This window comes from Alosa pseudoharengus, unplaced genomic scaffold (assembly GCF_046254945.1).
Source record: "Alosa pseudoharengus isolate Yale_2024_CS ecotype anadromous, Long Island Sound unplaced genomic scaffold, YU_APseudo_1.1 YU_APseudo_1.1_scf_2, whole genome shotgun sequence".
NCBI lineage: Eukaryota > Metazoa > Chordata > Actinopteri > Clupeiformes > Clupeidae > Alosa > Alosa pseudoharengus.
Window position 1 is genome coordinate 19,582,134 of NW_027468663.1, and position 10,000 is coordinate 19,592,133.

The following is a 10,000-nucleotide window of genomic DNA, read 5'->3' on the forward strand; positions in this document are numbered from 1 at the left end:
CACACACACACACAAACACTCTCACTCATACAAACACACACTGAAAACTAAACTCTCAACCCTTCAACCTGTCCCCCAACGCCCACCCCGCACCCCTCTTGAATAGATCAAAAGAAACATACATATAGAATAGTGTTCTGGATACTTCAGGATTCCGTCGCTATGACTGTGCATCCAGCTGCCAGTCCTTTATGAGGTCACAAGTTGGGTTCCGCTTTTACGTGGGGTAAGATGCCGTCACAATTGGGTTTCTCCAGGAGTTGGTGTTCTGTGACATCATCTCTCCCTAACTCTGCAAATGCACACACACACACACACACACACACACACACACACACACAAACGAACACCTTTCTATTTCCTTTTCTGCTTTCTTTCTCTCTCCATCTCTGTGTTATCGCCCCCTCTCTCTCTGTTTCCCTATGTGTGTGTGTGTGTGTGTGTGTGCGTCTGTGTGTGCGTGTGTGTGTGTGTGTGTGTGTGTTTGTGTGTGTGTGTGTGTGTGTGTGTGTGAAAGAGAGAGACTGAGTCTGAGGGAGTGGTTGTTTGGCTGTGTCCTGCCGTAGGAAACTGGGGAGGAGGGCAGTGAGAGAAGGCAGGCTGTGGTGGAGTCTTATTTAAGCCCTGCGTGTGTGCGTGTGGATGACAGCGGTTTGTGGTGGCTCATGTTATTTTAGTGGCATCCATCTCTCTCCTGTCTCCCTGTAGTCGACCAACACACACACACTCTCTCTCTCTGTCTCTCTCTCTCTCTGTCTCTCTCTCTCTCTCTCTGTCACACACACAGACGCACACACACACACAAACACTCACACACACCCACACACACATATACACAAAAAAAAAACACATTCTTCAGTTTTCCACTCGCTCTCTGTCTCTTTTTCTCTCTCCTCCTCACACACAAACATACAAAAAAATCTGTGTGGAACTTTGTAAATGCATGTTTGAATGTGTGGGAAAAAAATACACTTCTAATCCATAAATTAAAATGTAGGGATTTTTTTTTTCCTTTGTAAGATCATTACTTATAATTGAGTATGAGTTTTTATCCCTATAATTCCACTGCTAATTTATGTATAATTTTAGGAAATAACTAATTTAATAAATTTGTTTTAAAGAAGGAAATAGTATTTAGCTCACTGTATGTGCTTACTTTTTTCCTTAAAGGAAAAAAAAAGTTAAGTCAAATTCCCAAATCAATCCAAAAGTTTTTTTTATCTTATTTTTAAAGTATAGTGCTAAGTTGTACACACATTTCCCATGGATGTTTTTCACCCGTTTGGATTGTGAATGTGTGTAGTTGATGTCAGCGGGCTTGTTTTTAACTCCATCATGGAGCTCTATTATGTGACAGCAATGTTGCGGCTCAAATGTCCACGGTGATTCCGGCTGACCATCCTTGTGCGATGGCGGCCTTGATCTCCCATCTCCATTGAATAAAGATCAAAAGCACAGCTTTTCTCCGCACCTTGTTTCATTTCGGGCTTGATAAAAGACCCCCTGCGGTGTGATTGACACCGGGAGAGAGTTTGATGTTAGGCTGCTCTGTTCTGGTGTTCTGGTCCGTGGCGTCGCCTATACCTGTGCCATGCACGTGTATGTTGTTTTTGAAGGGGTTAGTATTATTTCTGGGCTTGTTTTCTGAGCTTTTATCATAGTGGGTTCAAACACACCAAAAAAAAGGAAATATAATGTTTTAAGGATTCCATTTTTTTCCTTTCCTGAATGCCTTTGATTAAGATTTTCTTTTCGTCATTATTTTTTGATTCTACCAAAAATGGCTTTGTTCATTTAGGACTAAATTTACCCCCTACTAAGAGTTAGAGTAAAAACAGACAATAATGCCATTAGATCTGGGCTGTGTGTGTGTGTGTGTGTGTGTGTGTGTGTGTGTGTGTGTGTGTGTGTGACGCAGCGGCTGGCTGCCAAAGCCAGAGTTCTTTTTCCTCAGGCAGGATATTAAACCACAGTGTTTTGGATCAAATCAAAACTGTGGACTGGGGCTGAGTAACACTGAGTTCAGACCCACAGCCAGTGGCCTCCCCTTCCTCCCTTAAAATCAACCACTCACTCTCTCCACACACACACACACACACACACACACACTCATGCTCACATTTATACACATCCATGCACACAGGAACACACAAAATTGAATACTCTCTTTCTCTCACACACACACATACACACACACACACATGTCCCTCAGGCGTAAATGAAAAGTGCCCAGAGTTAAGGCAGGAAGTGAGCATAGCGGAGGGAGAGCTTGGACACTAGCGCAGAGCGTGACCCAGCTCAGAAGCCAGCCCATCAGCAGCCTCCCCACGGCCCACCGCAACATTCCACCCCTCGCACCACTAACGCCGCCAGACAGTGCTTTAGACACTGCCACGCACTTCACATTCATTATGAGAATTGATTCAATTCAAATTAAAATATATGCTCACATTTAATTGCGGGCATCATTTATTTAATAAAGGAACATGTCGGCGAAACATGTCTTAAAAACCTGAATGAATATACCCATATTATTATTTTAGTTTGAACATTGTTTTTATCTTTATTTAACTGAATAGGAATTTGCAAATAATTCCACCACAAACTTTAAACAGAGTAGTAAAAAATATGTTTCATTTTTTTGATGTAGAATAGAATATAATAATTGGCAAAACAATTGGCAAACTATTTTATTTTTTTATTTTTTTTAAATGAATGTTAATATCCCTACTTGATCTCTGTGTTTCTTTCATGTTGAGAACTTGCCAAAATTCTGGCACTAATTTAGCTGCTAGATCACATTTCAGCTTTCTCTTTCAAGCCCCTCAAAAAAGCCCTCTTGTCTTTCTGCATTCATTTTCTGGAGGTCATTTTCTTAAACTGGGAGATGATGCCCGGAGCCAGCGTTTCATCTCCCGACGCTATCAGAATCACAGCAAGCTGCAGCGCAGGAACCCCACTGAGATGCCAGAAAAGTGGCCCACTTTCTTCAAGTTTACCCGGCCCTGCTCAAGGGATGCACGCAAACTCCCTCTCTCTCTCTCTCTCTCTCTCTCTCTCTCTCTCTCTCTCTCTCTCTCTCTCTCTCTCTCTCTCTCTTTCACACACACACACATACACACACTTCCACTTATATAAAACATGAAAAACACCACTTCACCCACCCACAAACACTCGCTTATACACTCAAGACACATACACATTCATACACACACACACACACACACACACACACACCACAGCTTATCAATAAAAACAGCCACCAATGATACTCTACTCTCAGAGCCAGTAAATTAGCATCCGACTTATTACAGCTGCACCTGTGACATTCTAAGCCTCTCTTTCATCTGATTTTCAGAAGGTGAAATTCATCTGAGAATAAACACACTCAAAGCCTAAATTAATTACACCCTCTTATGAAATGCAAACAGTCCCTGAAAGTGCAGCATTATCATTTGATTTATAGCATTTTTATTCTGGCTGCAGCTAGCACTGCTGATGTTCTGGGCCCGTGGGCAAGGCATGAATACAGAGAGGGGGGGGGGGGGGGGGAGAAGCGAGCTGGGGACAGGGGGTGAGATGGAACAGGAGGATGAGGAGGACGAAGAGTGTTTGAAGGCTTGGTGTTAAGCAGATTAATTGTTTTTTTGTTTTTTGTTTTTTGGGGGGGGGGGGGGTTTATTGGCAGACAGTGGGTCAGATCCTGTCCACATTACTGCCACTGACCCGAAAGTGAGGCATGTGATCTCCCAAACATGATACTATATACATAGCATTGTTTTCTATGCTGGGAAACAGAGGAAAAGGAACACTGCTGTGCTCCAAGAAATTGTATCATGTTGGCAGTTATATAAAAAAAAAATGAAAATACAAAGTCATCTGTTATTTTCAGTCCTTGCTCCATCTATCAATAATAAATCTGAACGTATGCTACATCCGGTGTGGAATACTAACAAAAAGACCTTTTTCCCATTCTGGCAGGCATCCTGTATAAGGGGAATGGTGAGAACATTTTCATCTCCCAGCAGCCCCCTGTCATCAGCACCATCATGGGCAACGGCCGGCGCCGGAGCATCTCCTGCCCCAGCTGCAACGGTCAGGCGGACGGCAACAAGCTGCTGGCGCCCGTGGCCCTGGCATGCGGCGCCGACGGAAGCCTGTTCGTGGGCGACTTCAACTACATCCGCCGCATCTTCCCCTCCGGCAACGTCACCAGCGTCATGGAGCTCAGGTAGGAGTGGAGGAGGACACGGGAGGAGCGCTGGATGGATGAATAGATGGATGGATGGATGGATGGATGGATGAATGGATGGATGGATGGATGGATGGATGGATGAATGAATAGATGGATGGATGGATAGATGGATAGATAGATGGATGGATAGATGGATGTAATTATTATATAGAATATTGGTGCCTAGAGCTATCCTGCCGGCGTGTGTGGAGAGACTACTTCTATTGCGATCCTATATTTCTTTAAAAAATGCATTGGAATATTTCCTCCATATGATGTGATATCATGGAGGTGTTCTGCCCCTGCGTTGCCCCGAGCTGAGAGGGTGGGGCTGAGAGTGCTGACTTGCTGCCCGCTCTGCCGAGGTGCTCTGCCGTCTGTAGCATTAGCCATGCATTACTCATGCTATCGCAAGCAAAGACTTTGGACACGCTCGCTCATCAGCTTTTGCACTTCTGCAGCCCACGTATTAGCAGCGCTCCCACATCAAAGGCATTGGTGTGTGGGTGTGTGTGTGTGTGGGGGGGGGGGATGTGTGTGTGTTTGGGAGTGCATATGTGTAAGCCCTCGGGGGCTCAACATGAAGGAAAAGTGCATTGAGAATGTGTGTGTGGGTATGTGTTTGTGTGTGTGTGGGTGTGTGTGTGTGTGTGTGGGTGTGTGTGTGTGTGTGTGTGTGTGTGTGTGTGGGTATGTGTTTGTGTGTGTGTGGGTATGTGTTTGTGTGTGTGTGTTTGTGTGTGTATGTGTGTGTGTGTGTATGTGTGTGTGTGTTTGTGAGTGTGTGTGTTGTGTGTGTGTGTGTGTGTGTGTGTATGTGTGTGTGTGTGTATGTGTGTGTGTGTTTGTGAGTGTGTGTGTGTGTTGTGTGTGTTTTGTGTGATCCTGGGTTCCATTATAGGAATCTTCCTGCTTACATATCATACAGTTCTCTGTCCTCATCAAGCTAAATATAAATATCTGGACTGATATATAATCATTATGATGTTTCCAGAGATTCCCCCACAATCTCATAATTATGTCTCATAAATATCTGTTTCACAGAGCTATGGTGATAAAATATTTAAATTGTGATTTAGCAAAAGAAAATAATTGTATTTATTTCATTTTAATTACATGTAATTGTAATGTTAATTCATTCAAATTTAATTAAGTTTTAATTAAATAAAATGCTTAAGCATTTTAAAACAATATTTTATACAGTTGATTAGTTAATTTAATTTAACTTAATGAATTTATGTTTATTACATATTTTTTTTATTATATTTTAGTATATTATATTATACTATATTTTATTATGTACGTGCTTAATAATTGCAGAGTAATTTATTGCTCTTTATATAGATTAACCGTGATAAAGTTAATGCAACATTTCAAGCAATAATCCGTTTTTAATGATTTCGCAGCACATATGTTATTTTAGTTAACATGCTAGCTGTGGAAATGATTTGGAGAACTCATCCATGTGGTCTGAGCTGTGTGGATGAGCAGTGTGTGTGACGGACTCCTGCAGAGACAGGACTGGACATTAGACACACACGAGGAGGCCAGATGTGACCACTCAGATCCTCAGGCCCATAGACATTACTGCTCTAGCTACTGATCAAATCCAGAGCACATTCTCTGTCCTCTCTTTTTCCCTTTCTCACACACACACACACACACACACACACACACACACACACACACACACACACACACACGCACACGCACGCACGCACACACACACTCACTCATTCTCTCATTTACACTTATACTCTCACACACACACACACACACACACACACACACACACGCACACACACACTCACTCACTCCCTCGCCCCCTCTCTCACACACTCACACACTATTAGAGAGTCCTCTCATCCCTGACTGGGGATGGCCATTTGGGCTGAAATCAGATCTGTTTCTCAGCTCCTCTATCAGCACCAGCTCAAGCTGTCATACATTTTCTTCTCATAGTCACCCAACACTAAGCACCCAGCCACCCCTCCCTCACACTCTCTCTCCCTCTTTTTCTCCCTCCCTCCCTCACACTCTTTCTCTCCCTCACACTCTCCCTTCCTCCCTGACTCCCACTCTCTCTCTATCCCTCTTTCTCTCCTTCTCTTTTCATCCCACCTTCTCTCCCTTTCTCTCTCTCTCTCTCACTCCTTTTCTCTGCCTTTCTCCCTCCTTCTCTTTCTCTCCCTCCCTCTCCCCACACCCCTCTCCAGCTCCTCCACTCATTTTCCCTCTCTCTCTCTCTCTCTCCCACACTTCCCCCTCTCTATCCATTTCTATCTCCAGTATCTCATCTTGCCCCCTCTCTCAATCTCTCTCTCAATATATCTCTCTATCTCTGACTATCGGACCCCCCCCCCTCTCTCTATCTCTATCTCCCTCTCCCTCTCTCTCTCTCTATCTCTATCTCTATCTCTCTCTCTGACTTCAGTTACAGTAACATTAATCTCTGCCCTCACCTCATCTACTCCCACTGTATATGATCCTCCCTCTCTCTCTCTCTCTCTCTCTCTCTCTCTCTCTCTCTCTCTCTCTCTCTCTCTCTCTCCCTCCTTTTCTCTTTCTCTTCACTCTTTCTCTTCATCTCATCTTTCTCTGTAATGCTCTCTTTTCCTTTTTTTATGGCTGCCTAAAAAGCGTAATGTGCATTTGACACATGTGCTCACCAAGAGCCAGGGTGTAGCTGGACTAGAGTATTAAGAGCCAGGGTGTAGCTGGACTAGAGTATTAAGAGCCAGGGTGTAGCTGGACTAGAGTATTAAGAGCCAGGGTGTAGATGGACTAGAGTATTAAGGTGGGCCGCAGGTCTGGTAAGGGTCCGCTTTGTAAGAACTCTTTGATGCTTTACAGAACAAATTAGTCATAAAGGCCACTGAAAAGCTTTCATTATCAGTATCAGCAGAACTGCCAATACATGCCCAATGTTTTGTTTTCATACAGGCATGCAGTAAGCACTGGTGTGTGTGTGTGTGTGTGTGTGTGTGTGTGTGTGTGTGTGTGTGTGTGTGTGTGTGTGTGTGTGTGTGTGTGTGTGTGTGTGACAAAGAGAGAGAGAGAGAGAGAAAGAAAGAGAGTGTTTGTGTGTGGGGGTGAGAGAGAGAAAGAGAGAGAGAGAAAGTGTGTGCATTTGTATGTGTGTGTGTGCGTGTGTGTGTGTGTGGAGCGCTGCTAATGGCAGCCATTTAAATGAAGGTGGGCCCATTAAACAGCAGGCCCTCTGCCTGTGGTGGCAGAGTAAATGAAAAGGCGCGGGTCCAGGGCACCATCTAATCACAGCGTGCCACCCAAGCGCACGGCCCACGCCGCTGCTAAAAGACACGGTTTAGGAGCGCCACGCTCATTGTCCACGCCACAATCGATTGGCCATTAGGAGAGCACGGGGCCGGGCATATGCTGTGAACGCACGGCGAGGCTTGGAGTTCAGGTGAGGCTTTCAGAGCGGAGCGGTGTTATGGCCATGAAACAGGCCATAACACACAGGGGTGTGTGTGTGAGTGTGTGTGTGAATTATAGCTGATGAGTGGAGGGTGAATGGGAGGCACAGACCCTTGCTGGCTAATCAAAGCAGTTTAGCTGGTGTTTTTGTGTTTAGTTGTGTGTGGGGGGGGATTTTTTTGGGATGGTAGGATTTTATGTGTGTGTGCGTGCGTGCGTGTGTGTGTGTGTGTGTGTATTTCCAGATCTATTATACACTCTGCCTTATTCTTTTTGAATGTTCAAAGGTTACGTGTGTGTGTGTGTGTGTGTGTGTGTATGCTCTCGAGTATATGAGTCTCAATTTATGCTTTTCTATTATGTTTCTCTCCTGTTTCTCCTGCTCTCTTTGCTTTCCGATTTCCTAAGAAATAAAGATTTCAGACATAGGTAAGCTTGAGTCACTGTGTACACTGCCAAATGTCCTTCCCCATGTGAATGTTGTCTACCCCCCACCCCTCACTCCTTCCTCCCCATGTCAAATGTGTGACCACAATTCTACAGCTACAAATCACACTCTTATTTCTGGGCTTTGGATGGATTTTAAAATCCCGCAAGAAAATTGGCCCACACACACAGAATCATCAAGATTTTCTCTGATCCCGGTGAATCCTCATGTCTCTCTGGCTTCATGAAAAAACAAGGTTGACGCAGTGAATTATGAAGGAGAGCGAGAGAGAAAAAGAGAGAGAGAGTGAGAGACCCTAAAACAGAGAGAGGAATATGGAGTTTTGTCACAGTCTTCTGCTGCTGGTGACCATCAGAGAAACCTCCCTATGAAACTCTGAGATGAAAGCAGTCATGGCCTCGACAGAAGAAGGTTTTTTTTTCATCATGTGTGCTCATTTCTGTTTAGACAAGCGCTCTGGCCTCGTCCGTATCCTTTCTTAAATGTCAGTCGTGAACCGCGCGAGCGATGCTTGGAATGGTGTGCTGGGATGGGTATCAGCGGCTAGGCTTATTGTTCAAAGCCGCCATTCTTCTTGGAAAGGTCATTTTTATGGCTGAACATGCTCTAGGCCATTCTTGAAATTATTCTCTTGATTTTTGTCACCTCGCACAACCCTTGGATTTCATCCGAAGAGTTTGATTTCTATAGCCAGTGTGAAATTCCTGGAATTAAAAGAGAGCTATTTTTAGAGCACAGTCCTCCCCCCTTCTGAACCCCTCTCATTTTTCAACACTTCACCGCAGCAATAACCTACTCGTCCATATTAATGTTAATGAATTAATAAGAGTTTGAGGGGCTCATGGTTAATAAATTCTTCATGTGGTCCCGATGACTTGCACTTATCCTCTCACTCACCCACACCCACTCACACACAAACACACACACACACACACACACACTCACACACACACACAGCAGACGTCTCGCTCCATTTAGATGTGTCATTAAGGCTACCTTGTATTGACTGTCTCTCCAGCGAGTCTCGTAAAGTTCAGGGGATATTGGAACGTCTGTGCCGCCATCCAACTGTCGGCCAAAAAAACTGGGCCTCTTCTCAGCAGCGTGGTCTCCGGTGCCCTCTTCGCCTCTCCACGTGCATTCCCAAAACCCCCATCAGTTTTATATTAGTTTCTTTCTCTCTCTCTCACGGTCTCTTATCCCCATTTCCTCTGCTGTCTCTGGATCTCTTTCTTCTTCTTCTCTCCATCGCTGGCTCTCTCATTAGACTAAACTCCTCTTGCGCTTGCTTAGTGTAAAGTGTTCCATGGCTGTGCCTCACAGCGACAGACAACCCTTTAGCGCTCGTCATTACAGTTTCCACACAAAAAAAAACAACTAAAAAAAAAACAAAAAACAAGTCTTCAAGGACTTGCCACATTTAAGTGGAAGCTCACAAGGCACTGTTTTGCTTTGTTCTGTTTTTTTTTGTTTGTTTTTGTTTGTTTTTCCTGGGTCTGATTTGTTTTTTTCCTGCGGCATCCTTGTGCCATGGGTAGCCCCACAGCCTTCACCGAGTCTCCCCTGTGCCACGCCAGGGCCTCCCACATCAGAGATAATTGCAAGCACAGACCCAGTATTTGGAGTGTCAAAAATGGTTGGAAAAGAAATGTACCTGTTGCTGAAGAAGAGAGAGAGAGAGACTCTGTTATTACTTCACTGTATTATTTTGCCTAATTGGTATACATTTTATTATTATTTTTTTGTTATTATTATTATTATTATTATTATTATTTAAATCTGTACAATTATACCACATGTGTAAGATTTGGCAACACAATGTTTTTTTGTCATGCCAATAAAGATAATTTGAATTGGAATGAGAGAGAGAGAGAGGACAC

The 10,000-nt window shown here is 44.0% G+C and overlaps 1 protein-coding gene across 2 annotated transcripts in view; it reads left to right on the plus strand.

Annotated features, from left to right (window-relative positions):
- Nucleotides 1-10,000, plus strand: part of tenm3 (teneurin transmembrane protein 3) — a 223,434-nt gene that overhangs the window by 189,933 nt on the left and 23,501 nt on the right. For both annotated transcript variants that reach the window (XM_076294042.1, XM_076294043.1), the window contains one exon: nt 3,982-4,231. In XM_076294042.1, the coding sequence (XP_076150157.1) occupies nt 3,982-4,231 (250 nt within the window). The remainder of the gene's footprint in view (nt 1-3,981; nt 4,232-10,000) is intronic.